Source organism: Phacochoerus africanus, chromosome 9 (assembly GCF_016906955.1).
Source record: "Phacochoerus africanus isolate WHEZ1 chromosome 9, ROS_Pafr_v1, whole genome shotgun sequence".
NCBI classification, from domain to species: Eukaryota; Metazoa; Chordata; class Mammalia; order Artiodactyla; family Suidae; genus Phacochoerus; species Phacochoerus africanus.
The window spans coordinates 91,589,571-91,616,538 of NC_062552.1; the positions used below are offsets into that span (position 1 = coordinate 91,589,571).

A 26,968-nucleotide genomic window follows, 5' to 3' on the forward strand; every position below is an offset into this window, starting at 1 on the left:
TTGTTGTTCCCCTGTCTAGAGAACACCTTGCCTAAAAGCCCCTAATGTCCACCAATTCTTAAAATCAAAAGAAATATCAACTCCTCTGGAAAATCTTTGCTGACACTGGGTCCCTTCTCCCTCCAGCCTCTCCCAGGCTGAGATATCTGCCCCAGTGGCATCCCTGAGAACAATTATTACACTATATTGTGATCATTGTTTTTTCTTTCCCCCTAGACTAAAAGCTGCTCAAAAGCAGACATGGAACAGGTATTCCAAACGTTATGTGCATTGAATCAAACTAAATCCCTGAGCTTTGATGTTATAATAATACTTCTTCTAGGTGTATTTACATTTTGAGCACCATTTTAAATTTTGTGATGGAAAGTTGTTTGATGCAGGTGTCTGAAGTATTATATGAATTGGTGACAGAAGACCAAGAAATCACACTTATTAGAAGAGTCACCTACACCCTTCAACCCAAGTCAACAAACCATCAGAGATCTAATTACTATAAAAGAAAAAGTGGAGTTCTCATTGTGGCACAGCAGAAACAAATCTGACTAGGAACCATGAGGTTGTAGGTTCGATTCCTGGCCTTGCTCAGCAGATCAAGGATCTGGCATTGCCATGAGCTGTGGTATAGGCCACAGATGTGGCTTGGATCTGGCGTTGCTGTAGCTATGCTGTAGTCTGTGCAGCTACAGCTGCAATTAGACCCCTAGTCAGGGAACCTCCATATGCTGCGGATGCGGCCCTAAAAAGACAATAAAATAAAATAAAATAAAAGTAGTGTGTAGAATAAGTCAGGAAGATGTTGCTAAACTTCCAGGAATGAGGTGACAAACCAAGTTTACAGATCATTGCCTAGAGCAATGAGGTGTTACATAGAATGATATTAGGGTACTTTGTTTTCCTCGTTGAGTCATTTGTTCCTTAGGCAGAATCTTCCATTTAGTGGGCACAGCATGAAGATAGGACTTAGCAGTAAATTCTTGGTGAGTAATTGAAGAAAAGGATATTAAGCTGAAAACAATTTTTTTTAACCAAAACTTGTTCTAAAAAAAAAATCTGTTTTCCTTTTCAAATTTTAAAATCTTTGAAAGTAAATGACCTGGAGTAAACAGAGTGAAGTCTAAATGAGACAGGTGGAATGGTGGCTGCTTTTGGGGATAAGGTAGTGGGATGGGTGAAACTATGTGTTCAACTACTGCAGCCAATCAAAAAAATTACTGAGCGCCCATTATGTGTCAGGCATAATGCTAAAAACTGTAAACAAGCATCATTCTCAAGAAGTTCAAAGTCAAGTGGTGACTGTGCCTTCCATGATAGAAGGATGAATTAAGCGTCATATAGGAGTTGAGAATAGGAAACTAATATCCAGTCTCTGTGGTAGAGGTAAAGTCTGAATCATGTCTGAGACACTGATATTTATATAACTTCAACAGGAAAAGAAAGGGCCGTTCTGGGCAGAGAGAGCAACACACAAAAAAGAGAAGGAGTTCCCATTGTGGCTCAGCAGTAACAAACCCAACTAGTATCCATGAGCACTTGGGTTTGATCCCTGGCCTCGCTCAGTGGGTCAAGGATCTGGTATTGCTCAGATCCTGCATTGCTTTGGCTGTGGTTGGCCAGCAGTAGCAGCTTCAATTTGACCCCTAGCCTGGGAGCTTCCATATGCCACACAAGTGGCCTTAAAAAGCAAAAAACAACAAAAACAATGACAAAAAAAAATAGGAGAAGCTTGGAAGAATGTGGTGTGATTAGGGCCATGAGAAGATTGGTGAGACTACAAATGGGACATGATGACAAGGAAAGGACAGCAAAAGGAGAGGAGGAGAGGAGCAAGACAATAGGTGAGAGAGGTAGACTGGGGCCAATTTTATTTTTTTAGGGCTGCACTCGAGGCATACAAGATTCCCAGGCTATGGGTTGAACTGGAGCCACAGCTGCCAGCCTACACCAGAGCCACAGCAACTCGGGATCCAAGCTGCCTCTTCGACCTATACCACAACTCACGCAACGCCAGATCCTTAACCCACTGAGCAAGGCCAGGGATCAAAACCGCAACCTCCTAGTCGGATTTGTTAGCCACTGAGCCACGAAGGGAACTCCAAGGAACTTGGTCTTTATCCTGAAGGCAATAGAGAGTCATGGAGCTTCTAAAGTGACATAAAAGGAGTTCCCTATTTCTGATTTCTGTTGACTAAGTATGATCCCAAAGTAGCACTTACACCCAAGGCTCCTGCCTCGTTCTGCCTTGAGGTACCTTGCTAAGATTGCTTCCTGGAGGAGTCTTTTTGCTCTTTCTCCATCTCCTATGGCTTCTCTCCCTAGCATAATTCTTCCCCCACAGTCTCTTCTCCAACCCAACATGCTTGCTCAATCTTTTCTTTTCTTTTTTTAGGGCCACACCTGAGGCATATGGAAGTTCCCAGGCTAGGGGTCAAATCAGAAGTGTAGCTGCTTACCCACACCCCAGCTCATGGCAATGCCAAATCCTTAAACGACTGAGTGAGGCCAGGGATCGAACCTGTGCCCTCAGGGATGCTAGTCAGATTTGTTTCCACTGAGCCACAATAGGAGCTCCCTTGCGCAGTCTTTTCAAGTGCACACCAGCCATCATGCACAAATTGAATGACACAGTCTCATGTTACCTGATTCAGCCAGACACAGAGTCACACATTAGTCGTTACTAATCCCCTTTTCCTAATTTATTATCCTCCCTTCTACCACCTTATGCTTATGGCCAAAGTTATTTTTCTTAGAAGCCTTGAATCATGCACATACACTCATATATCTAAAACATTTGTGTATCATTTCATAAAGCAACTCTACAAGGTAGTTATATGCATTATTGCCATAATTTTACAGATAAAAACAGTGAAGCCCAGTCAATAAGCACCTTGCTTATGGCCCTACTGTTATTAAGGTACAGTTAAGACTGGAATCTAAAATTTCAAGTTTAGGAGTTCCTGTTGTGGCTCAGCAGTAATGAACCCAACTAGTATCTATGAGGACGCAGGTTCGATCCCTGGCCTTGCTCAGTGGGTTAAGGACTCATTGCTATGGTGCAGGTCACAGACGTGGTTTGGATCTGGCATTGCTGTGGCTGTGGTGTAGGCCAGCATCTATAGCTCTGATTCCACCCCTAGGCTGGGAACTTCCATAGTTGGCAGGTGCTGCCCTAAAAAGCAAAAAAACAAAATAAAATGTTAAGTTTATTATGCTATTTCCCAAGCATACTTTGCAGAGTCTATGTATACCTTCTCTATTCCAAGTCAAAACTCCTTTTTTTTTTTTTTTTGGTCTTTTTGTATTTTTAGGGCTGCACCCGAGGCATATGGAGGTTCCCAGGCTAGGGGTCTAATCGGAGCTGTAGCCACCAGCCTACGCCACAGCAACACCAGATCCGAGCCTTGTCTGCAACCTACACCGCAGCTGACGGCAACGCCAGATCCTTAACCCACTGAGCAAGGCCAGGGATCGAACCCTCAACCTCATGGTTCCTAGTCGGATTTGTTTCCGCTGCGCCATGACAGAAACTGCTTTCTTTTTTCTTTTTTTCTTTTTTTTTTAAACTCCTCTTTTCAAGGATTTGGGGCCTTAATTTCCTTGAAGCAAGCCCTCCCTCTGCTGGCCATTTTCCAGGATAAAACAGGAGCCTCCTGGCTTCCCGTTCCTCCTTACTCCCTTGGTTTATCTGAAAATTCCAAACTCCACCTCTCAGAGCCAATATGGGTAGTAGAGAACAAAAGTCTGCTCTGAGTCTTACTATATCCTTGGGGCACACATCAGAAATAGAACAAAAGAAAAGAAAAGCATATCTAAAACCCAGTTACATTTTGATTATTAAATCCATCCCAATCGATGTAAGATCTGAGAGATGATATTTCCCCAAAGGCTACTACATCAGAGAATGTGACATATATCATGAAAATTGTACATGGAAATGATCATCTGTATGTGAGAGGAAAATGAGGAGCACTGGAGCAAACAGAATCAAAAGGCAACAGTAGCTATTCCTTTGCTTTTTAATGCCATGTGTTTGAAAGCTGGGGTTTGCAACCTCAATAGCTATGAGAACCCTAAAGGGAAGAAAGTCCAACTTGGCCACTGAACTGGAAAAAAAAGGAAAAAGAAAGAAAGAAAAAAAAGGCCAGCCCTGAACTTTCAGAGGCTCTGCCCTCAATTAGGCTCACCCGGGTTCACTCAGAATTACTGCTAATTCACTCATCCCAGGCAAGTGATGCCAGGTAAATAAAGAAAACCACTCCCAGAGTTCCCTTCGTGGCTCAACCCTTAACAAATCCAACTAGGATCCATGAGGATGCGGGTTCAATCTCTGGCCTCGCTCAGTGGGTTAAGGATCCAGCGTTGCTGTGAGCTGTGGTGTAGGTTGAAGACCCGGCTTGGACCCTTCGTTCCTGTGACTGTGGCATAGGCTGGCGGCTGTAGCTCCTATTCAACCCCTAGCTTGGGAACTTCCATATGCTGCAGGTGGAGCCCTAAAAAGCAAAAAAGAAAGACAAGCACTCCTATTCACACTTCACTTGAAACAATGGAAAGAATAACACATACCTTCACCAAGTAGATGAGATTCTGCTTGGAAATGAGGGTCCCCCCACCACTGTGAAATTAGTCTGCCATTGGAACCATAAAGTCTCCAGGGTTCCTCCTTTTAAACAAAGGATGACAGGAATACCTATGCTGAGCATTGCACCCTTGCAGCCTCTCACCTTTAGGCATCATGAAAGAGAAAAGAAAAAAGGTACTAGAAAGAGGGTGTTAAAAAGAGATTCACACCACACTCTTAAGGGGAAAATTTAATCTTTCCCCAGGGACATAGTTTAGCATATGTAATTGAACCATTTTAAGGTAGTTTCCTAAATGGATTCCTTTTACCAAGAGATAATATCACGCATAAACTGCAACACATGTGTATGTTTGATACACATTATTAGCATCACATGTTTGTTAAATTCTCCTATGAGTAGGGTATTATCTCAGAGAAAATGGTATTTAGAATGTAAAACTTAAATGGTTCCTGCAAACTTTATTTTATATAATTAATATAAGAGAAAACTTACTTGCAACATTTTTTGTTTATTTACGCCCTACTTGGTTATTCCCTTTAGGTGCTAATCTTCTTCTGCTTTGCAGCCTCTATTTTCCTTTCTTCCACCCGTCAACCTCAGAGACTTTCATATTCCTATTGCCATTATCATACTTTATTTATTTTCTGGTTCTGTTCACCTCCTCCCACCAGTCTCATATGCTGCCTCTCTTCCCTGGACATACATAGATTTGAATGGAGAACTTCACTGGGTGCATAACCATTAGCTCTCAAATTTTTTGCCTAAAAACTAGATGACCTTTTTATTCCCCTGCTCTTTTTTTTTTTTTTTCTTTGTCTTTTTAGGGCCGCACCCCCGGCATATGGAAGTTTCCAGGCTAGGGGTCGAATCAGAGCTGCAGCTGCCAGCCTACACCACAGCCACAGCAACGTGGGATCTGAGCCTTGTCTGCAACGTACACCACTGCTCACGGCAACTCAGGATCCTTAACCCACTGATAGAGGCCAGAGATCGAACCCACGTCTTCACAGATACTAGTTGAGTTTGTTACCACTGAGCCACGGTGGGAACTCCTCCCGTGATCTTTTTAATAACAAGACACTATATCACTCTGGGAAGGTAAAAAAATGGTGGTAAATATGTAGATTGTCTGTCATGCCTCAGAAAGTGAAATCATTTCACGCCAAAGAATATACTCTTTGAGATCTTTACAGTGTAATTTTTTATTTATTGAATTTATTAATCATACATTTTTTCTATTAGTGATGAGCAGAAAGCTATACATCTCCCTCTTGTGGTTCTTGTTAGTGTCTACCTTTCCATGTCTAGTTTCTTGCAGTTCCCATCAGTCCCAATGAAATGCTGCTAAAATAATCTTCCTAAACCACAGCTTTATTATCATTCTCCTGCTCAAACTTTCAGTGGCTCCCTATTACCTACAGAGTAAAATCCAAACTCCTTGCATTGGTCCACCTGAAATTTGTATACTGAAACTCTCTGCTTTTTGAAATCCTAACCATTTTTCAAGGCTCAAATTCCTCTTTTCCAGTCCCCACCTGGAAGTAGTTTCTCCATTTTGTGCTCTTATACCACAATCTAGCAATAATTATAAGTATTTGTGCTAATTTTATCTCTCAGACTCTACTGTGACTACCTGGAGAATAGGAAAGGACAATGTCTTTTTCATCTTCCTGTTGGCCTCACAGTTCCTTGCACAGTGAAGGCACCTGACAAATGTCTATAGCATTGAACAGAATAGATATAGTGGTTAGCAAAATTAAGTCAGCACTAGACTTTAAAAACAAACAGCATATTTAAAAATGGATTGAAAGACAATTGCATAAACCAGCCCTGTCCAGTAGAAATATAATGCAAGCTACATGTGAGTTTTCAATTTTCTAGTAGCAAGATTAAAATGAAACAGATGACATTAATTTTAATAATACATTTGTATTTAGCCAAACTATTTCAACATGTAATCAATATAAAATTTACTAATGAAGGAGTTCCCGTCATGGCTCAGCAGTAACAAACCCAACTAGTATTCATGAGGGTGTGGGTTCCATCCCTGGCCTCACTCAGTGGGTTAAGGATCTGGCCAGCTGTGGTGTAGGAGGGCAGCTGCTGCTCCAGTTTGCCCTTAGCAGCACAAAAAAAAAAAAATTGCTGATGAAATACCTTAAAACGTTTTACATAATAAGTCTTCTAAATCTAGTGTGCAGGATGTACTCACAACACATCTCAGTTCAAATCTGCCACATTAAAAGTGCTTTAGGGAGTTCCCGTCGTGGTGCAGTGGTTAACAAATCCAACTAGGAACCATGAGGTTGCGGGTTCGGTCCCTGCCCTTGCTCAGTGGATTAAGGATCCAGCATTGCCGTGAGCTGTGGTGTAGGTTGCAGATGCGGCTCGGATCCTGCCTTGCTGTGGCTCTGGCAGTTACAGCTCTGATTCGATCCCTAGCCTGGGAACCTCCATATTGCTGCGAGAGTGGCCCAAGAAATGGCAAAAAAAAAAAAAAGTGTTTTATAGCCACATGTGGCTACTGTATTAAAAGGGTGCTGAGCCTACGGTAGGAACTGAGTCCTAGTCCTGGCTGACTACTGAGTAATTTTGTCATCTTAGACAAGACGTTTAACCATTTGGTTTCCACTTGTCCTTGGTTTCCTCATCCGAAAAGGAAAGACACATAGACAGAAACACGTTTCCCATCTCTATGTTCTCCAGAAGATTCTAGGATGGTCATTGATTATTAATATTTTGTGTTTTTAGGAGATTCTCTGCAGAGCTTTAAGTACCTCTTGCCAAACACTTCACTTATTGCTTATTCACCTGCCAAGATCTGAACTATCACTCTCACTGCCCCTAAGAAATGGTATGGAAAAGTATCCAAATTACAATTTCAACTTTATAAATGTGAGCCAAGGCAATGAGAAAGAATTCCCTTTCTTGTGTCCTGTGACTTGTCCTCTGTCAGCCTAGACTCAGGAAGGCGTCTATTTGAACTTTGCCCAGTTGAAGAGTCCCTTCTTCTTCCCCCCAGAGGGTCCACGGTCCCATCCTCTTTCTTGGAAGGTTTCTCAAGTCCTACTCCTTGCCTACGGTTGTTGTCTTGGAGACCACTCCCTGCCCTAACAACAGTTGCTAAAGGGCGGAGACTTGGAATTGGTTCCCGGGACCAAATACTCCGGGGTCTTGTGCTCTGGGCGCATGCGTCAACCTTCTTTGCGCTCTCGCGAGGTTTCCTCTTCTCGGAAGCACTGGAGGACGTTCCCTGTTAACGGCTTCGCGATGTGTGGGGACTGTGTGGAGAAGGAATATCCCAACAGGGTGAGCGAGTGGGCACCTAGAACTTCCTGCTCCCTTGGCCCGTGATCGCCTCTGAGGTTTCTCATGCCCCCGGCCGGTCTTTCCTAAAAAACCAGGGCGCTGGGCGGACTCAGCCGCTCCGCCCCAACCAGTGACCCGGTAGCTGTACTTAGGCACCTGACAGCGGAGACGGCCTGAAACTGTTGGTTCCCGCTGATCCCTTCTTTGGCGACTGATATCAGCCGTCACCCCATTTTTCTTGAGCTCCAGGGGACAAAGAAAATGAAACCCCAACTACAACCAGTCGACAACAGAAGGACACTCCCACCCCTACCCTGGTCTTATTCTCAAGCTTGTTCATTGTTCTTTCTGAATTCTAGCGCCGGAAGAGACCTCTGAGCTCATCCGTTCTAACCCAGTTTTGCAGATGAAACTAATGGCTGGAGAGGAGATTGCATTAGGAAACTAATGCCAGAGTTCACGTTCTAGTTAATATGAGAAGCAAGAGTAGAATTCAGATTTCTGGAGTGTTACTTTCTTTTATATCTCTGTTCCTTTGGAGCTCAGGAGGTTGCTAAGCTTGCTTGCTCTCATTCCCGGTGTACTTACTGAACAGTTTATATGTATGTAGCTAGTACCTTGCTAGGCCAGAAAGGGATACCACGTAAGAAATAAAAAGCAGGAGTTCCCGTCGTGGCGCAGTGGTTAACGAATCCGACTAGTAAACCATGAGGTTGCAGGTTCAATCCCTGGCCTTGCTCAGCGGGTTAAGGACCCGGCGTTGCCGTGAGCTGTGGTGTAGGTTGCAGACGCGGCTGGCATCCCGCGTTGCTGTGGCTCTGGCGCAGGCGGGTGGCTACAGCTCCGATTCGACCCCTAGCCTGGGAACTTCCATATGCCGCGGGAAGCGGCCCTAGAAAAGGTAAAAAGACAAAAAGACCAAAAAAAAAAGCAGCTACCGTGTTGCTGGAGAGCTGACATTTTACAGGAGAATGTGATTAACAAAAACTGACAAGTACAGTACATAAATCCTATTTAAGTTTAGAGAAAGGGGAGAGCAGTAAGTGATACCGCTGTCCTCTTAAAAGAAAGGTGGACTTCATTTGAGACTTGAAAGATAGTTGTGACTAGGGTAGAAAAGGAAAGGAGGAGCTGAAGGCTAGGGGGCAGGATAACTAGAATGATTCTCATACTGGTAGGGAGGTAGAAAATTGCTTCTGTCTCTGATATTTTGAGTAGTAATTAGTGTTTGGAAAGGTTGTATACGTAACATAAACACACATATGGTACAACTTCTTTGAAGAAATTCTAGTATTATAAAAAAAGTTAAAGATATGCATGCAGAATGATTTGGCAGTTTCTATTCTAGACAAATAAAGGCATGTATGTAGTATGATCTTGGAGACTTGTATGAGAATATTCATAAGAGTGTTATTTGTGGTTGTAGACTGGAAAAATGTGATATAGTCATAGGAGGGAACACCATGAGTGAATGAGTAATGAAAGTAACAGTGAAATAACAAACATACAAAAAAAGAAATTAGATTGGATTTTTAAGAGCAGAGCTACCAAAAGACTTTAAAATTATATTGAGAAGTTTAGATTTTACACTTTAGGCATTGGGCTGCCATCCAAAAAACCTGAATAGGGAAATGATTCTGAAATCTGCTATTTAGGAAAATGAATCTTATGGTTATATGTTGTGATGTTGGGATTAGGGGGAATGCTACAGAGCATTTGGGGAGCCAAATGGCGACAGTAGTGTAGGCATGAGATAATGAAGACCTCATTTCAAGGAATTAACAGGACTCAACCAATTTAATGTAGGAGGCAAGATGAGGGAGCTGTCGATGATCTCAGGGTTTTCAGTCTAGGCAGCTGGGAAATGTGGAAGTATCACTACAGAAATTGGAGCCATATGGGAGGGAGAACCAAAATTGGGGAGGCAGATAATCAGATTGTTTTTATCATGTTTCATCTGAAGTTGAGAATGTAACATCCCAGGAGTCAAGTGAAAATATAGGATAGCAGTTTGAGTAAGAAGTTCAAATAGATGAGTCAGCCAAATAAAGGTATCAAAATAGAAAGGATTTGTTCTCTTAGGAAAAGAATGTAGAGAATCAACCAGAATCAAAAACTGAGCTTCAGGAGTTCCCATCGTGGTGCAGTGGTTAACGAATCCGACTAGGAACCGTGAGGTTGCAGGTTGGGTCCCTGGCCTTGCTCAGTGGGTTAAGGATCCCGCGTTGCCATGAGCTGTGGTATAGGTCGCATCTGCGTTGCCATGAGCTGTGGTGTAGGTCGCAGATGCGGCTCGGATTCTGAGTTGCTGTGGCTGTGGCATAGGCCAGTGGCTACTGCTCCGATTGGACCCCTAGCCTGGGAACCTCCAAATGCCAAGGGAATCGGTCCTAGAAAAGGCAAAAAGACAAAACAAAACAAAAAAACAACACACAAAACTGAGATTCAAGGAATAAATTAATATGAGAAGTGAAAATAGACATATAAGGAGAAGAGTAAAGCATTCAGGTGATTGGAAAACTAGGAAAGTGCCTGAAGCACTTTTCTCTGATTTTTTTTTTTTTTCTGTTCTAAACTAATTAGAGGGCTGTCATGAGGAAGAATTGAGCTTTTATTTGAAATTTCAGAAGGCAGATATAGAAATAATTAGTGGGTGGATATTAGGGGATTGCAGGCTTTGAATCATGATGAACTTTCTAACAGATTTTTAAAAATGGAACGGAATTGAACGCTCTTCTTGTTTGGTAAAAACTGACTACTTGAAATCAAGGATCCTTCTAACTCTGGGATTATTTGAAATCATGCAGTATTGTTAAGGCATTAAGAGCAGAAGCCATTCTGCTTGAGTCTAACAAAGGGAAAAGTACTAAAGTGGTGGTAGCAGGAATAGTCCACTTGTTTAAAAAATTTGGCAGAGAAAAATAATGGACTAGTATGTTGAGTAGGTCTAAATGCAGAATGAGTAGGTTTATCTTTGATTTTCTGGGGTTTTATGGTAGATGTCTTGCACAGGCTAGAAAATTTCTAACAGAGCTCCAGCCCATTTGCTTGTAATATTATACCAAGAACTTGAACTCAATCATGAATCAAATTGGAAATGAACCATACTCATTTTCAGAACTCAAATTTTTTTTGCTCAGCTGTGAACCAAATTTTTTTCATTCAGAAAAGCATTTAGCAAACCAGTTGGAACTAGAACTCTGCTGCATTTTCTAAAATAACTAATCAGGCACAAAACTATAATAAAATATTTCCACATCAAACTGGAAATGAAACCTATATTTCATATAGTTCAAGTTTCAGCTTTAAAATTCTTAAAATTGCAATAGCAATATAAAGATATAGCAGAAATTTAGATTAATCAGAGGGAAATAATCAATGTAAGCTAGTTATATGTTTAAATTAGAGTGTCAGGCATTGATTTGAATGGTTTTTAGTCACGTTAACTATTAAAAATACCTCAGTTTGTTTGTTGGTCAGAAATGAGGTTGAACTACTATTTTAAAAAAATAACCTGATTGAAAAACGGGGACGAGTAGGCATTTTTCCAAAGAAGAAACGGCCAACAGGCACATAAAAAGATGCTCAACATCACTAATCACCAGGGAAATGCAAATCAAAATGACAAGATAGCACCTGTCAGAATGGCTATTTTATAAAAAAGACCACAAGTGAGTGTTTGTGAGGATGTGAAGAAAAGGGTACCCCAGTATACTGTTGGTGGGTATTAAATTGTTACAGCCACTGTGGAAAACAGGAGATTCCTCAAAAAAAATTAAAAATAGAACTACAATGATCCAGCAGTTCCACTCCTGGGTATATATCTGAAGAAAACAAAAAACTAATTCAAAAAGATATATGCACCCTAGTGTTCACAGCTCCATTATTTATAATTGCCAAGATGTTGAAGCAACCCAGGTGTCTGTCACAGACAAGTGGAACAAAAAGACAATATATATATATATCTCATCCTTAAAAAGCAATGGCCGGGGGGGGGGGGGGAAGGGGAGGGGGGATTCCCATCGCAGCGCTGCGGAAATGAATCTGAGTAGGAACAATGAGGTTGTGGGTTTGATCCCTGGCCTCACTTAGTGGGTTAAGGATCCGTTGTTGCCATGAGCTGTGATGTAGGTCACAGATGTGGCTCGGATCCTGCATTGCTATGGCTGTGGTGTAGGCCAGTGGCTACAGCTCTGATTTGACCCTTAGCCTGGGAACCTCCATATGTCTTGGGTGCAGCCCTAAAAAAAAGCAATGGGATTTTGCCATTTGCAACAATATAGATGGATCTGGAGGGCATTATGCTTAACAAAGTAAGTCAGAGGAAGACAGATACTGTATGTTTTCACTTATATGTGGAATCCAAAAAAGTAAGACAAATGAACAAAACAAAACAGAAACAAACAACAACAACAACAAAAAAACAGAAACAAACACAGATTCAGAGAACAACCTAGTGGTTACCAGAGAGGAGAGGAGTGGGAGAGAAATAGGAAGTACAAACTACTGGAGTTCCCATCGTGGTGCAGTGGTTAAAGAATCTGACTAGGAATCATGAGATTGCAGGTTCGATCCCTGGCCTTGCTCAGTGGGTTAAGGATCTGGTGTTGCCGTGAGCTGTGGTGTAGGTTGCAGATGCGGCTCAGATTCCACGTTGCTGTGGCTCTGGCATAGGCCGGTGGCTACAGCTCCAATTAGACCCCCTAGCCTGGGAACCTCCATATGCCACGGGAGCGGCCCAAGAAATGGCAAAAAGACAAAAAAAAAAGTACAAACTACTAAGAATAAAATGAATAAGTTATAAGAAGTAATGTACAGCACAGGAAATATAGCCCATATTATATAACAATTTTATATGGAGTATTACCTGTAAAAATATTGAATCATTATGTTGTAGACCTGAAACTAATATAATATTTTAAGTCAGCTACGTGTCAGTTAAAAAATGAGGTTGAACTAGGTTGTTGATAAAGTGACTTTCAGTTCTGAACAATTATTCATAAGCCTTTAGAGTGACCTCCCTTGAGCCAGAAGCATATGTTATTTACAGTTTCTTAATGACAAACAAAACCTTTTCTCTTAAATGCATGGTGTCAATCTGATGAATTGTAGAACTTACCTTAAGGACTGACATCCATAGAGCTGAGAGTTTATTTTTCTTTGTTTATTTTGTGGTAGTTTTAAGGCTTGAGAAAATGCTGTTTCACCAGTCAACTGAGCATCACAGTGTATAAGATATTTTTAATCATTGGCTCAGTGTTTCCATTTTGATTGGATTTTCATCCTGGTTTTATACCAAAATAGCTCATTTCATATTATTGACTATTAGATTTTTCTAATTTTTTTTCCTTTTCACATGTTAAATTATTAAAACCTCATTAAGTCATTTCTAAATATCCATTTGCATTTAGTCCTCTTTTTTAAACACAGTTGCAGCCCTCAGGGACTTATAGCTCTAACATTGCTTCAGTTTTATTTACGTGACTCATACTTCTACAGGAGAGCTAGTCCTTTAAAAAATTATTTGGTGTTGGAGTTCCCGTCATGGCTCTGTGGTTAACGAACCTGACTGGTATCCATGAGGATGCAGGTTTGATCCCTGGCCTCGAACAGAGGGTTAAGGATCAGGTGTTGCTGTGAGCTGTGGTGTAGGTCACAGACGTGGCTCGAATCTGGCATTGCTGTGGCTGTGGTGTAGGCCGGCAGCTACAGCTCCTATTCAATCCCTAGCCTGGGAACCTTCATATGCCATGGGTGGGGCCCTAAAAAGACAAAAGACAAAAGACAAAAAAAAAAATTGCTTGGTGTACTTCAAACAAGTAAATTCTGGTCATGTTTTTTGCCTTTAGATATATATATATATATATATTTTATATATATATATATTATATCTATAATCTATATATCTATCTATCTATATATATATAGATAGATATTTAACTCGGCTATTTGGAACTTGGAATACATTTTTTTAATTTTTTTTTAAATTTTTAATTTTTTAATTTTTAAATTTTTTTTTAGTTCTGTTTTTTTTTATTATTCATTATTTATTTATTTTTGGTCTTTTTGCCATTTCTTGGGCTGCTTCTGCGGCATATGGAGTTTCCCAGGCTAGGGGTCTAATCGGAGCTGTAGCCGCCGGCCTACACCAGAGCCACAGCAACACAGGATCCGAGCCGCGTCTGCAACCTACACCACAGCTCACAGCAACGCCAGATCCTCAACCCACTGAGCAAGGGCAGGGATCGAACCTACAACCTCATGGTTCCTAGTCGGATTCGTTAACCACTGCACCACGACGGGAACTCCTGCCTTTAGATATTTTAAGTCTATTAATCATTTTCACCAAGGATTTTGAAATATAAGAAAATTAAATGCCTGCTTTTCATATTTTAGGGTAACATCTGCCTGGAGAATGGATCTTTCTTGCTGAACTTTACAGGCTGTGCAGTATGCAATAAGCGGGATTTTATGCTGATCACAAACAAATCTTTCAAAGAGGAAGATGGAGAAGAAATAGTTACCTATGATCGTAAGTAGCCTTCTTTCCATCCAAGTCTGTTAGCAGGTGTCAGCTTTTGAGACTTAGGTTGTGCAAAATATTATGAGGCCTATTTCAATATCATATTGCAATACATAGTCACTAGTTAGTTTTTTAAGAGGAAAACAGAGATAATACCTCATTAATCTAGCATCATCAGATATTCCACATAAATGACTTTTGCAGATAACTGAAGCTTATGATTCAGGCATGAGTTTTTCTTCTGGGTTTTTTTTGGGGGGTAGTGGGGAGCATGCCTGTTGCATATGGAAGTTCTTGGGCCAGGGATCAAACCCACACCATAGCAGCAGCCTGGGCCACTGCAATGACAGTGCTGGTTCCTTAACCCACTGTGCCACAAGAGAGCTCCTCTCCTGATTATTTTTAAAGACTTTATGGCTTCTGAAACAAGATAGAGGGACTTTTTTTTTTTTCAACCTTAGAGTCATCCACGTGAATTTTCACTTTCTACTATAGTATAATATGATGATGGCCTCCACAGCTATTAAAGTGTTTAGGGCTTATGTTTGCCTTATACTAAGTGATCCTGGGATAGTATGGTTTTTTTCAGTCTTGGTTCTGCTTTTATAGCATTTTGTTTCTTTTTTCATGGTCAGTCTATAGTTTTTTTCCTTGGCTGCTGTAAGTAGGCTACCTTCATATGCTGTTCCTCATCCCTGATACTGGGAAATCAAATAAATGACTTCGTATAATAAAAAATAAATCAGTTCTGAGGTTGGCACTGAGAATCTCTATGAGTAAATTAAGTATACATTTACTTTAGTGCCCAGAGATCATGGTGACTATTTAAACTGTTCGCATTTCCTTTTTGCTTGTCCCCTATTTTTTTGGATTTTTTTTTTTTTTGGTTTTGAATATATATGAGGAATAAATGTGCAAATAATGATATTTTGAAAGAAGTGAAAGACATATGGAAAAAGGTTCTAAATGAGAAGAATCATTTTCTTTGTTTTAACAGATACCCCTTTAAACTCTATTTTGTTTCATGTAGGAAAGCACAGTGGTCAAGAGCAAGGGCTCTGGAGCTAGAAAGCTTGGGTTTGAATTCTGGTTCCAATATTTGCTAGCTCGGTGGTCTTCTAAGTGTACCTGTGTCTCCTTATCCCTAGGAAGGTGATAACAATAGTATCTACCTCTTTGAGTTGAGAAGACTAAGTGAATGGACAGATAAAAAGTATTTAAAATGGTATCTGGCACACGTTAAGCATTCAGTAAATTATAGTTATTATATGTTTTTATTAGCGTTTTATTAACTGTTAATTTCACTTTATTTATTTACTTATTTACTGGTCTTTTTGTCTTTTAGGGCCGCATCCACAACATATGGAGGTTCCCTGGCTAGGGATCCAATCAGAGCTGCAGCTGCTGGCCTACACCACAGCCACGGCAATGTGGGATCCGAGCCTTATCTTTGACCTACACCACAGCTCACGGCAACACTAGGTCCTTAATCCACTGAGCAAGGCCAGGAATCAAACCCGCATCCTTGTGGGTGCTAGTCGGGTTCGCTAACCCCTGAGCAAGGACGGAAACTCCTAATTTCACTTTAATGTCTAGCATTGGCTTTTTGTTTATGATTAGTTAGTAGCACAATTTCTAGTATTGCTGAGAATAAAAGGTTTTACACAAATAGGTCCAGCTAGTTTAAAAAACATGTATATATCTTTTGTTTGTTGTTTTGTTTTTTGCTTTGTTTTTTCCCCCAGGCCACACCTTAGGCATATGGAAGTTCCCAGGCAGGGGGTTGAATCAGAGCTCCAGCTGCTAGCCTACACCACAGCCATAATAATACTGGATCCTTAACTCACCTATCGAACCCACATCCTCATGGGTACTAGTCAGATTCATTTCCACTGTGCCACAGTGGGAACTCCCATAAAACATGTACATATCTTTTAATTGATTACCTTAGAGAGCTTTCAGTGAGAATTAATTTATGCGCATTTAGTCTCTGAGTTCAGGACCTTAATGATATAGTATTGCTGTGTGACGGATTTTGGATTTCTTATCAAGGTAGATATGGGTTGGGGGGTGAGGGGGGATGAGCTGGGGGTTTGAAATGCTATAAAATTGGGTTGTGATGATCATTGTACAAATATAAATGTAATAAAATTCATTGAGTTAAAAAATAAAGGGGGAGAGGAGTTCCCGTCGTGGCGCAGTGGTTAACGAATCCGACTAGGAACCGTGAGGTCGTGGGTTCAGTCCCTGCCCTTGCTCAGTGGGTTAACGATCCGGCGTTGCCGTGAGCTGTGGTGTAGGTCGCAGACGCGGCTCGGATCCCGCGTTGCTGTGGCTCTGGCGTAGGCCGGTGGCTACAGCTCCGATTGAACCCCTAGCCTGGGAACCTCCATATGCCGCGGGAGCGGCCCAAGAAATAGCAACAACAACAACAACAAAAAGACAAAAAAAAAAATAAAGGGGGAGAAAAGGTAGATATGGGTTTCCTGCTGTGTTAAATATGACAGAGTTAAGATTCTTTTAAAGCAATGCCGTGTTAAGAATAGAAATTTTAAGGCGTTCCCTTCATGGCACAGCAGAAACAGATCTGACTAGAATCCATGAGGATGCAGGTTCAATCCCTGGCCTCACTCAGTGGGTGAGGAATCTGGCATTGCCACGAGCTGTGGTGTAGGTTGCAGATGCTGCTTAGATCCCCTCGTTGGTGTGGCTGTGGTGTTGGCTGGCAGCTGCAGCTCCAATTCAACCCCTAGCCTAGGAACTTCCATATGCCACAGGTGCGGCCCTAAAAAGCAAAAAAAAAAAAAAGAATAGAAATTTTACTGTCTTAAGACACCTTCCAAGACTTAATTATTTAAGTATTTCTCTTTTTCGGCAGATCTGTGTAAGAATTGTCATCATGTAATAGCCAGGCATGAGTATACGTTCAGTATCATGGATGAATTTCAGGTAAATATAGAATTTCGGGTCCGTTATTTGGTATGTTATTGTGGGGAAGGGGGATAATAAAAATACTCTTGAAAAATCTAGGTACAGTCTTCGTAAATGAAGTGCTGGCAAATATTAGAGGAGACCAACCTTCTCTTCTACCTGTGTAAGTTGAGAGATATTTTAGATGTGGGTAGATCCATTCAAACTTGTTGTCACAAAGTCACAAAGCACAATGCATGTCTTACAAATGATATCTCAGTCCTGTCATTTTTGCTTATAAAAAGCTAGTACTTTATGACTTCTTAGGAGGTTACCGTCATGCCCCTTTTTTCTCTACCCAGTTATGTGATTGCACAGTTGTTGGCTTTAAGTGTTAGCCTGCCCACTGCCACCATCCTTGCTGAGCATGGAAACTGTGCTAAGAAAGTTATCTCTATTTCCCCAGTAGGCATGTGGAGTTGAGCAACTCTGTAGTCTCAGTTGTGCTAAGACATTTTAATATACTTGATGAGAGTGAAATGACGAGATAGGCGTGTCAGGGTTGGAAGAGAGAAGCTGAACCACTATAAAGGTAGAGAATAAGAATATATTATAAGGATTAGTCCTTATACCATTGTGAGAGCATGTGAGGAAGTCTACAAAATTCTGCAGGCTGGTGTAGGCCTGAAGTTGCTGAAGATTCACAGGTCTAATGGTCAGGAAGAAAAGCTGAACAGTGAGGGAGAGCCAAGGACAGATTGGAAAGCTCAGGGACACACTCACCCCTGTCTGTCCCTCCCTGCCTCTACTTTCAAGTTATTTAGTGTGAACTACATGTTCATCCATAGGATATAAATATTAGGTAAGAGCTTTTTACAGGCAGGGGAATTTTTTTTTAGTCCTTCATATTGGGTTAGTGCTATAATTTATGTGATAGAATCTTCCACAACAGAATCTTATAAAATAGTATAACCACTTTCATTCAGTCTCTCTGTCTTCTTCTTTTTTTTTTTGTCTTTTGTCTTTTTAGGGCCACACCCATGGCATATGGAGGTTCCCAGGCCAGGCATAGAATTGGAGCTGCAGCTGCCGGCCTACACCAGAGCCACCGCAACACGGGTTCCAAGCTGTGTCTGTGAACTACACCACAGCTCATGGCAACGCCGGATCCTTAACCCACTGCACGAGGCCAGGGATTGAACTCGCAATCTCATGGTTACTAGTTGGGTTCATTAACCACTGAGCCACGACGGGAACTCTTCTTTGATTCTCATTTTAATGTGGATGAAGGCACTAGTCACCTGTCAGAATCTGATCTAATATGTTGTGATTAATCTTAAACAACATCCTAACCACGTCTCCTCAGCATCCAAATATTATGCCTCAAAGATACTTATATGATAGTTGTCACTTGGGGCAAAATCAAGACCTCAGTAAATGAGTAGTGGCCAGAGAGGAGAATAAGCATGTCAGGGGCTTATCTGTTTATGGGAGGAAGGAGTGCTTATAGCTAAGTTCCTGAAGCTCCTGTGAGCTTTTTAGAGTCCCTAAGTGGATATTGCCATTGCCTGCTTATGCCCTAATTGAGCCATTGTGTATCACCACCATGAGACCAAAGTCACACTGATTTTCCTTTATGACTGAGCATAGCCATTTTCAAAGCTACCTAGAAATTCCTCTGGGGTAGGAAGAAGGTAAGGGAAGTTGACTGTAGTAACAATGCCTGGATAGGGTGGAATACTCTTGGAAAAACTCTTTTAAGCTGGACTCTCTTCCAGTCTTCTCTCTCCAACATCCACTCCCCCTCCCACCCATATTCTATATTCTGCCATCAGCTTATTTTTCTTTATTGAAGTATAGTTGATTTACAATGTTCTGTTAGTTTCAGGTGTGCAGCAGTGTGATTCTGTTATACATATACATATATATTCTTTTTCATTATAAGTCACTATAAAATACTGAGTATAGTTCTCTATTGGTTATCTGTTTTATATGTAGTAGTGTGTATATCTTAATCCCAAACTCATAACTTACACCCCCCCCCCCCCGATTCTTTTTCTTAAAACCATGCTTTCCAACTACCTCATTGGCCTTTACATAGCCACAGTATAATACCCAGGCTCCCCATTCCAAGGTTCTCGCCGGGCTGTCCCGCCTTCCTTTCTCATTCCTCACTACTCTTCTCTTGCACACCATGCATAGCTTTGCCACAACTTTAGTCTCTCTCCCTTCCCTCCTACTGTAGAGAAGATTTTAATTTCCTCCTCTCTGCTGCTACCCCCACTGCATTTCCTCAGAAATCTCATCTTATCTTCTCTTTCTAGCATCCTCTTTTTCTCTGTGGGACTTAAAGCAGTTTTACCTTAAATAGGCCTAGTTCTTTATTTGTTAAAAATAAAGTCCTTTTGTTTCACTCGGCTATGTGGCTATGTCTTTGATTCATTCTCTAATCTTCTCTCTCCTTCCTTTTGTTTCTTTACTTAAATAGCTCTTTACCCCCTCTGCTCCTCTAAACCAGTGACAAACTGGTTTCCTCTTTTTTTCTAAAACTGTTCTCTCATAGATTTCCTGTAATGTAGCCAAATCCTGTGAACTTGCCTCAGTTCATAGCTCTCTTAACATCTCTTCTGGATCTGATTTTGTTAATCATTGTCTTTTTGAAGCACTTTGTCCTTTGGGGTCCATAGTGCTAGACTTTTTCTTTCTTTTTAAATCACTTTGACTCTTCCTTTGTTTTTTCTCTGTTTGTTTTGTTTTGTTTTGTTTGTTACAATGCTTTATTTGGCCTTACTATCTCCACATTCCCCACATAGGATTACTTTGAAGAAAATCCCCAATTTATTACTATTTCCATAAATATTTCAGTACATATCTCTAAAAGATAAGGATTCTGTTTTTCTTTTCTTTTTTTTCCTTTTTGTCTGCACCCATGGCATATGGAGGTTCCCAGGCTAGGGGTCCAATCAGAGCTGTAGCCGCCAGCCTACACCACAGCCACAGCAACTCGGGATCCGAGCCGCATCTGCGAACTATGCCACAGTTCATGGCAACGCCGGATCCTTAACCCACTGAGTGAGGCCAGGGATCGAACCCGCAACCTCATGGTTCCTAGTTGGGTTCGTTAACCACTGAGCCATGACGGGAACTCCAGGATTCTGTTTTTAAACAAATTTATTTTTAACAAAACCATTGTTTTATTTTTAGCCATTTTTTATTGAAGTATAGTTAATTTACAAATGTTGTATTAGCTTCAGGTGTACAGCAATATATATATATATATTGTGTGTATATATATGTGTGTGTATATATATGTATATATATATATACACACACACACACACACATATATATATATATATATATATACACACACACATAGAGAAAGAGAGAATCTTTTTCAGATTCTTTTCCGTTATCAGTTATTATAATATATTGATATAGGTCTCTGTGCCATTCAGTAGATCATTGTTGTTTATCTGTTTTATACATAGTAGTATGTATATGTTAGTCCCAGACTCGGCAAAACCTTTGTTAAACAAAGTAAGATTTTTTGATGGCAAGAATACAGGGGAAGGTAGAGACATAAGTACAAAGTTTGAATGGAAAATAAATTGTAAATAATTATAGACATTCTGGAGTTCCTGTTGTGGCTCAGTGGTCAATGAATCCGACTAGGAACCATGAGATTGCAGGTTTGATCCCTGGCATTGCTCAGTGGGTTAAGGATCTGGCGTTGCCATGAGCTATGGTGTAGGTTGCAGACGCGGCTCAGATCCCGCATTGCTTTGGCTCTGGCGTAGGCCGGCGGCTACAGCTCCAGTTTGGCCCCTAGCCTGGGAACCTCCATATGCCGCAGGAGCGGCCCAAGAAATGGCAAAAAAAAAAAAAATTATAAACATTCTGTATTTTTTTTTTCTTTTGCCACACTCATGGTATTTGGAAGTTCCTGGGCTAGGGATCAAGTCTGAGCCACAGCTGTGACCTACACCTTAACCCACTATGCCAGGCCAGGGATCAAACCCTCACCTCAGCAGCAACCTGGGCCACTGGAGGGACAATGCTGGATCTTTAACCTACTGTATCACAGCAGAAACTCCATTATCCTGTATTTTTTTTACTATCACCTGAAAACCCATTAAAAGGACTATGTATTTGCCTCAGGAAACGAGAGAAACTGAGACTGCTTGACTGCTTTATGTTCTTCTGTCAACCAGAGAAGGAAAGGATTGAGGTTCAGAGTTAACAGGTAGTGATAGAGGAAAAATGCCCCTGGGACCCTCAAAATTGTAAAACAGAGCATCTGATCATGCCTAAAGTGATGTCACCCACTCCGTCTCTCCTTCCAAATCTCTGCCCTCAGGCTTTGCCCAGGTAGAGATTTTGAGGGTCTTCAGGAATGACTGGAGGGAATTCTGATTCTCCTGACTTGGCTGGTTTTGACAAAATGTGTCCTGATCCCACCATATTCCTATTAGCACAGGAAAATATGTTTTTGGCCTCCCAAGTTAGAATTCTAGACATACTTTCCCACACAAGCACGACTATATGTGGTTAGATTCTATAGTACTTGTGCACTATAAATTTAATAGACTCCCTGGATTTCCCTGGGAACCTTAACTGCCATGCATAACATTATTTCTGTGGGAAACTGCTTCTGAATTCCAAACAACTGACGTACAATAAATTTGGATTCCAGACTGCCTATAAAGTAAAGATAACAGGTGTAATCAGTCTCACTGATTTAATAGTCTTTCCAGATTATACCATGTGTTAGGTTTTTTTTTCTTTCTACCAAGTTAGACTCTAAATTTTTAAGCTTAGACCTTGTCCTTGTCTTCTCCCATGTCTGCCAGTCCCTTGGCACGTTGCAGAGCCTTTAGGCACTTAATAAAAACTTGTCAATGGATAGATTGGTTGAAAACTCAAATATCTGTCTAGCTTCACACATTTTCCCATTTTTTATTTTATTACTTTTTCCTTCTCCATTTCCAGTAAGAGGTTGACATCTTACTAATAGTGTCTGGTGGGTGAAAGCAGGAAGATTTGAAAGCTGTAAAACCTCAGAGGAGTGGATTTTCATTTTAGAGTCCTGAGACTCATAGTTGTTTGCTGAGCTCTAGCCTGTATTTCTATTGTGTGTGTAGGCTTTAAATGTGGTTTTTAAGAAATAGTCTTTCCCCTACAACAGCTAGATCTGCTGAACTCTCTAGCAGGAAGTGGAAAGGCAGTTGCCCGGTTCTGCATCTTTGCCCTGTTGTCATTGTTTATCTCCATGACCCTGTCTCTGGTGACTCTTTAGACCCATTAAACACAAAGTGCCTTGATTGATCAATTTCCAGACAGCCAGCAATCTCAACATCAGGTGTGGAAATACCAATATACTGGGTGTAGATGCTTGTTTTCCTAACGAAGATAAAAAGGTTTTAAGTGAAAGGTTTAAAACAATATATTTCTATAATTTATGACCATAGTAAATATTCTAGAAAGGAATAGCTCTAAGAACAGAACTTTGCCCTGAGGGTTTTTGCCTAAAACAAAATATTTTATATCACCAGTCTGGATATTTGTTAAGCCTAAGAAACATAAAATTCCTTAAATAGATCAAATTCCATAGAACTATCTAAATATGAGACATGACATACTAGTGGATTAAACATACATTAATTGTTTATTTTTTCTTGGGGAGATAAAAATAGCTTTTTGGGTTTGGAAATTTTTTCCCTTTTTTTTGTTCTAAAAATCATTTATGGAGCTCCCGTTGTGGCGCAGTGGTTAACGAATCCGACTAGGAACCATGAGGTTGCGGGTTCAGTCCCTGCCCTTGCTCAGTGGGTTGACGATCCGGTGTTGCCGTGAGCTGTGGTGTAGGTTGTAGACGTGGCTCGGATCCCGTGTTGCTATGGCTCTGGCGTAGGCCGGTGGCTACAGCTCTGATTCGACCCCTAGCCTGGGAACCTCCATATGCCGCGGGAGCGGCCCAAGAAATGGCAAAAAGACAAAAAAAAAAATCATTTCTATTGCATGTTAGTGTTGAATATCCCAGAAGGGAACAGCTCTAAGCACAAGAATTTGTTGTTAGGGGCCCACACTCAAATTGCTTCATTACTTCAGATAGCAGCACTAACTAAGCCCAATATGTGTGTTTTCTAAGTCCAAGAAATAGTGATGCATTTCCAAGATGACATTCTTTCTTTAAAAATGTATTTATTTTTAATTTTGTTGAAGTTCAGTTGATTTACAATGTTAATTTCTGCTGTACAGCCGTGACTCAGTTTTACTTATATATATGTATTCTTTCTCACATTCTCTCCCATAATGGTTTATCACAGGATATTGAATATAGTTTCCTGTGCTGTACAGTAGGAGCTCATTGTTTATCCAGACCACACATACTAGTTTGCATCCAAGATGACAATCTTGCATACATAGTAAATAGAGCATCAGCATATATTCAGTTTATATAAACAAAAGGCTCTGGGCTACACAGACTAAACCTAAGACATTGCTTATAGGTGTTGAAGAAATTGAGCTAATGTACAGACAGCATATCCATGACAGTTTATAGAGAGCAGCTTTACCAGAGAAAGTTATGAAGCATCTTTCTCCCGGTTCCTCAAGGTAATTATGCACTTTGTCTTGTTCTAGGAGTATACCATGCTGTGTCTGTTATGTGGTAAAGCTGAAGATACTATCAGTATTCTTCCCGATGACCCCCGACAAATGACTCTGTTATTCTAAGGATCCTTCTGCAGTTCTCTTGTAACGGTGTTGTGTTGGTTTACCATCCAGCAAGCCTCATGGTTTGTCTAACCTAGTTTGTAATGGAAATTATTTGCATATTGTTTTTTTCTGCCTAGGTTTACCTGTTCTTTGAAAGAAAAAGTAATTTAGGGGATTGTTCTCTAGAGCTGAGCTCTTCTGCTAAGGTTCTCAGTGCGCATCAGTGCAGCTAGAATGAAGCTTCTTTGTTAGAGGTTAGGTGGCTGAAAAAGAACTAGGATGAGAGCACATCTAGTGCCCATATCTTGGTTCCAATAAGAGGAACTAGGACTCCTCAGGGGAATGACTGAGTCTAGGACTGGGGCAGTAAATGTGAAAAATGAGCTTGGAGTATCTTGAGCCACAAAAAGGGAAGTGCTCAAAAGAACAGTCACAATTTTTGGGAGTATGTCAGAGGGACAGGAGAACCAGCTGAAGGGGCTCTCGGTGACCAACGTTGGAAAAATTTGAGCAAGAAAATAAAGTAGTATTGGATTATAACCCAAACTATAAAATAAATATTCATGAGTCCATATGGATATAAATTATTGAGTAAATACATAAATTGGAGAGAATAGACAACTCTCCCATGCAAAAGAATTTCAAATAATGTATGTAGATACTCTTCACTCCTTAAGTGTGGGTTGGCATAGTGATTTCCTTCCCAAGAGTGTATTATGGAAAGTGGGAAAAAGAAATATATGACACACACTAGCTGAGTGATCAAGATGAACAACATTGATGGTAAGCCATGTTGATAGCATGTGCCTGTGGTATGATGTGATGAGAATGACACTTTGCCTTTGTGGTCTTCCTCCCAAAAACCTATAACCCCAGTCTAATCCTGAGAAAAAACATTAGGCAGATCCCGGTTGGGAGATAAATCCCACTTGAAGAAAATACCTGACAAGTATTCCTCAAAACTGTCAAGGTCACTTAAGACAAGGAAGTCTGAGCAACTCTCACAGCCAAAAAGAGCCTAAGGAGACATGACCATTAAATATAATGTGGTGTCTTGAATGAGATACCATGCCAGAAAAGGGACACTTGGTAAAAACTGGAGAAATCTAAATAAAGTGTGGACTTTAGTTAGTAGAAATAAATAGAATGGTTGCAGTTGCTCCAGAGGGATCTTAGAATAACTTACCTTGCGTTGTTGAAAGAACACCGGTTTGGGTGTCGTAAACCTTGGTATTCAGGCCTCTGCCCTTTGGTAGCAGTATGACCATTAAGCAAGTCATACTGTGGACTTTATTGTTCCCTTTCTGTAATTGGGCTAATAAAACTTGATATCCTACTTCCTTCATGGTATTGTTAGATCCAAGTGAATATTGAACGTAAAATGCTTTGGAAGCCATGTACTAGATAGAATGAGATAATTTCAGTTAGTTCTTATTCTGAGATCAAAACCTAAGGGTCAGGCATGAAAAACAAAATTGTTTCCTATTTATATCTCAGACATTCTGAACTGAGTGAGCACAGTTGTTGATATCAAGGGAAAGCTTTATTATGTAAGAGGAATAATGATACTAGCTGAGATTTACTGAGGACTAAGTGCCAAGGGCTTTTTAAGCACCTGTTTAATCCACATTAACAATTCCCTGAAGTAGGTACTATTGTCATCCCAATTTTAGAGCCAGAGAAACTAAGGCACAAAGAAGTTAAGTAACTGACTCCAGTCACAGAGTTAGTACAGTGACTCCCTCTTGACAGTAGTGTTCAGTACACGTGAAGTATCCGGGCGGGTCTGGCAAGGTTAGGAAGAGGTTGAGAATCAGTGACAGCACTCTGGGGAATCTAGGCATGTCAGACAAAGATTTATTATTCAGAAAAGTTAAGACAGCTGTTCCTTAGGGATCAGTTGTTTATTCCTGGAAAATGTTTTCCACTTTCTGCAAATCTATATCTGACCTGCTGAGGAAATCGTTTGTGAAATTCATCCAGAAGGCAGAGAAAATGTTTCATTACTTTAAATAGCAGCACTAAGCCTGTTATAGTCTCTGAATTGTCCCTTCTTGGAGTTTGCTAGTACTTCCAATTTAGTCATTTGGGAGCTCAAAAGTATGATTTTATATGCCCCTCCTGATATCCTCATCTCTTGCAGAATGTATAGTTATCTCTTTTGGACTATGTATTACAAACATTTTAAACATAAGATCGTATCCACATATTTCATTATTATTAAACCAACATTGTACTTACTATGTTTTGCAATACTTCCTTTATCATCTTCTAGAATTCTTCATGGACCTAATAGAATAAAGACTTCTTGAATTCAGTTCTACAGCATCCATATTTTTCTGTTTAAGTAAAGGGGAACCAGGCAAAAGCATTGGTCTTATTTACTTCCACTTCTGAGACACAAGAAGGAGAAAAATCACCTGTAGCTGTAGTGGGCAACGTGAACTTGCCCTGGCATCTCATTCTTTCTCTCCCCGCTCCATGATATACAGAATGGGGTCTACCTAATTAGGGTCTCGGAGTTCAAAGCTAAGCATGTTTCCTGTTGTGTCGTCTTAGCTAGCTTTGTCTTCCTCGGATGGTCTTGGGTTCTCCCAGTACTAATTAATTGACATATGATATAGTCTGGGCAGAACCAGATATGGTTTGTTACTTATATATCATCACTAAGAAGTATACAGTCACTGTTCTTTATTTCAGTGTAATGAGAATCCTTTCAGTTTCATTCTTTTGTTTCAAGAGCAGATTACTTGACTGAATTTGAGGCTCTCAATTTTAGAACGTGTGTTTCTTGATTGAAGTACAAGTCTCTCTTGTGCAATATGCTGTGGTTGGGTAGAAGGGAAATCAACAGACCTGGGTCTGAAATTAGCTTTATCACCTGCTCATGGTGGGACATTGGGTAAGTCACTCCATCTGTACCTCAGTT

At 40.6% G+C, this 26,968-nt stretch overlaps 1 protein-coding gene across 1 annotated transcript; it reads left to right on the top strand.

Moving 5' to 3' along the window:
* The first annotated feature begins 7,773 nt into the window (after positions 1 to 7,773).
* CHURC1 (churchill domain containing 1) lies at positions 7,774 to 26,356 on the top strand. Its single transcript, XM_047794520.1, has 4 exons — positions 7,774 to 7,886; positions 14,283 to 14,418; positions 17,288 to 17,358; positions 23,965 to 26,356. The coding sequence occupies exons 1-4, from the start codon at positions 7,848 to 7,850 to the stop codon at positions 24,055 to 24,057; spliced, it is 339 nt and encodes a 112-aa protein (XP_047650476.1). The 5' UTR covers positions 7,774 to 7,847; the 3' UTR covers positions 24,058 to 26,356.
* The last annotated feature ends 612 nt before the right edge of the window (positions 26,357 to 26,968 follow it).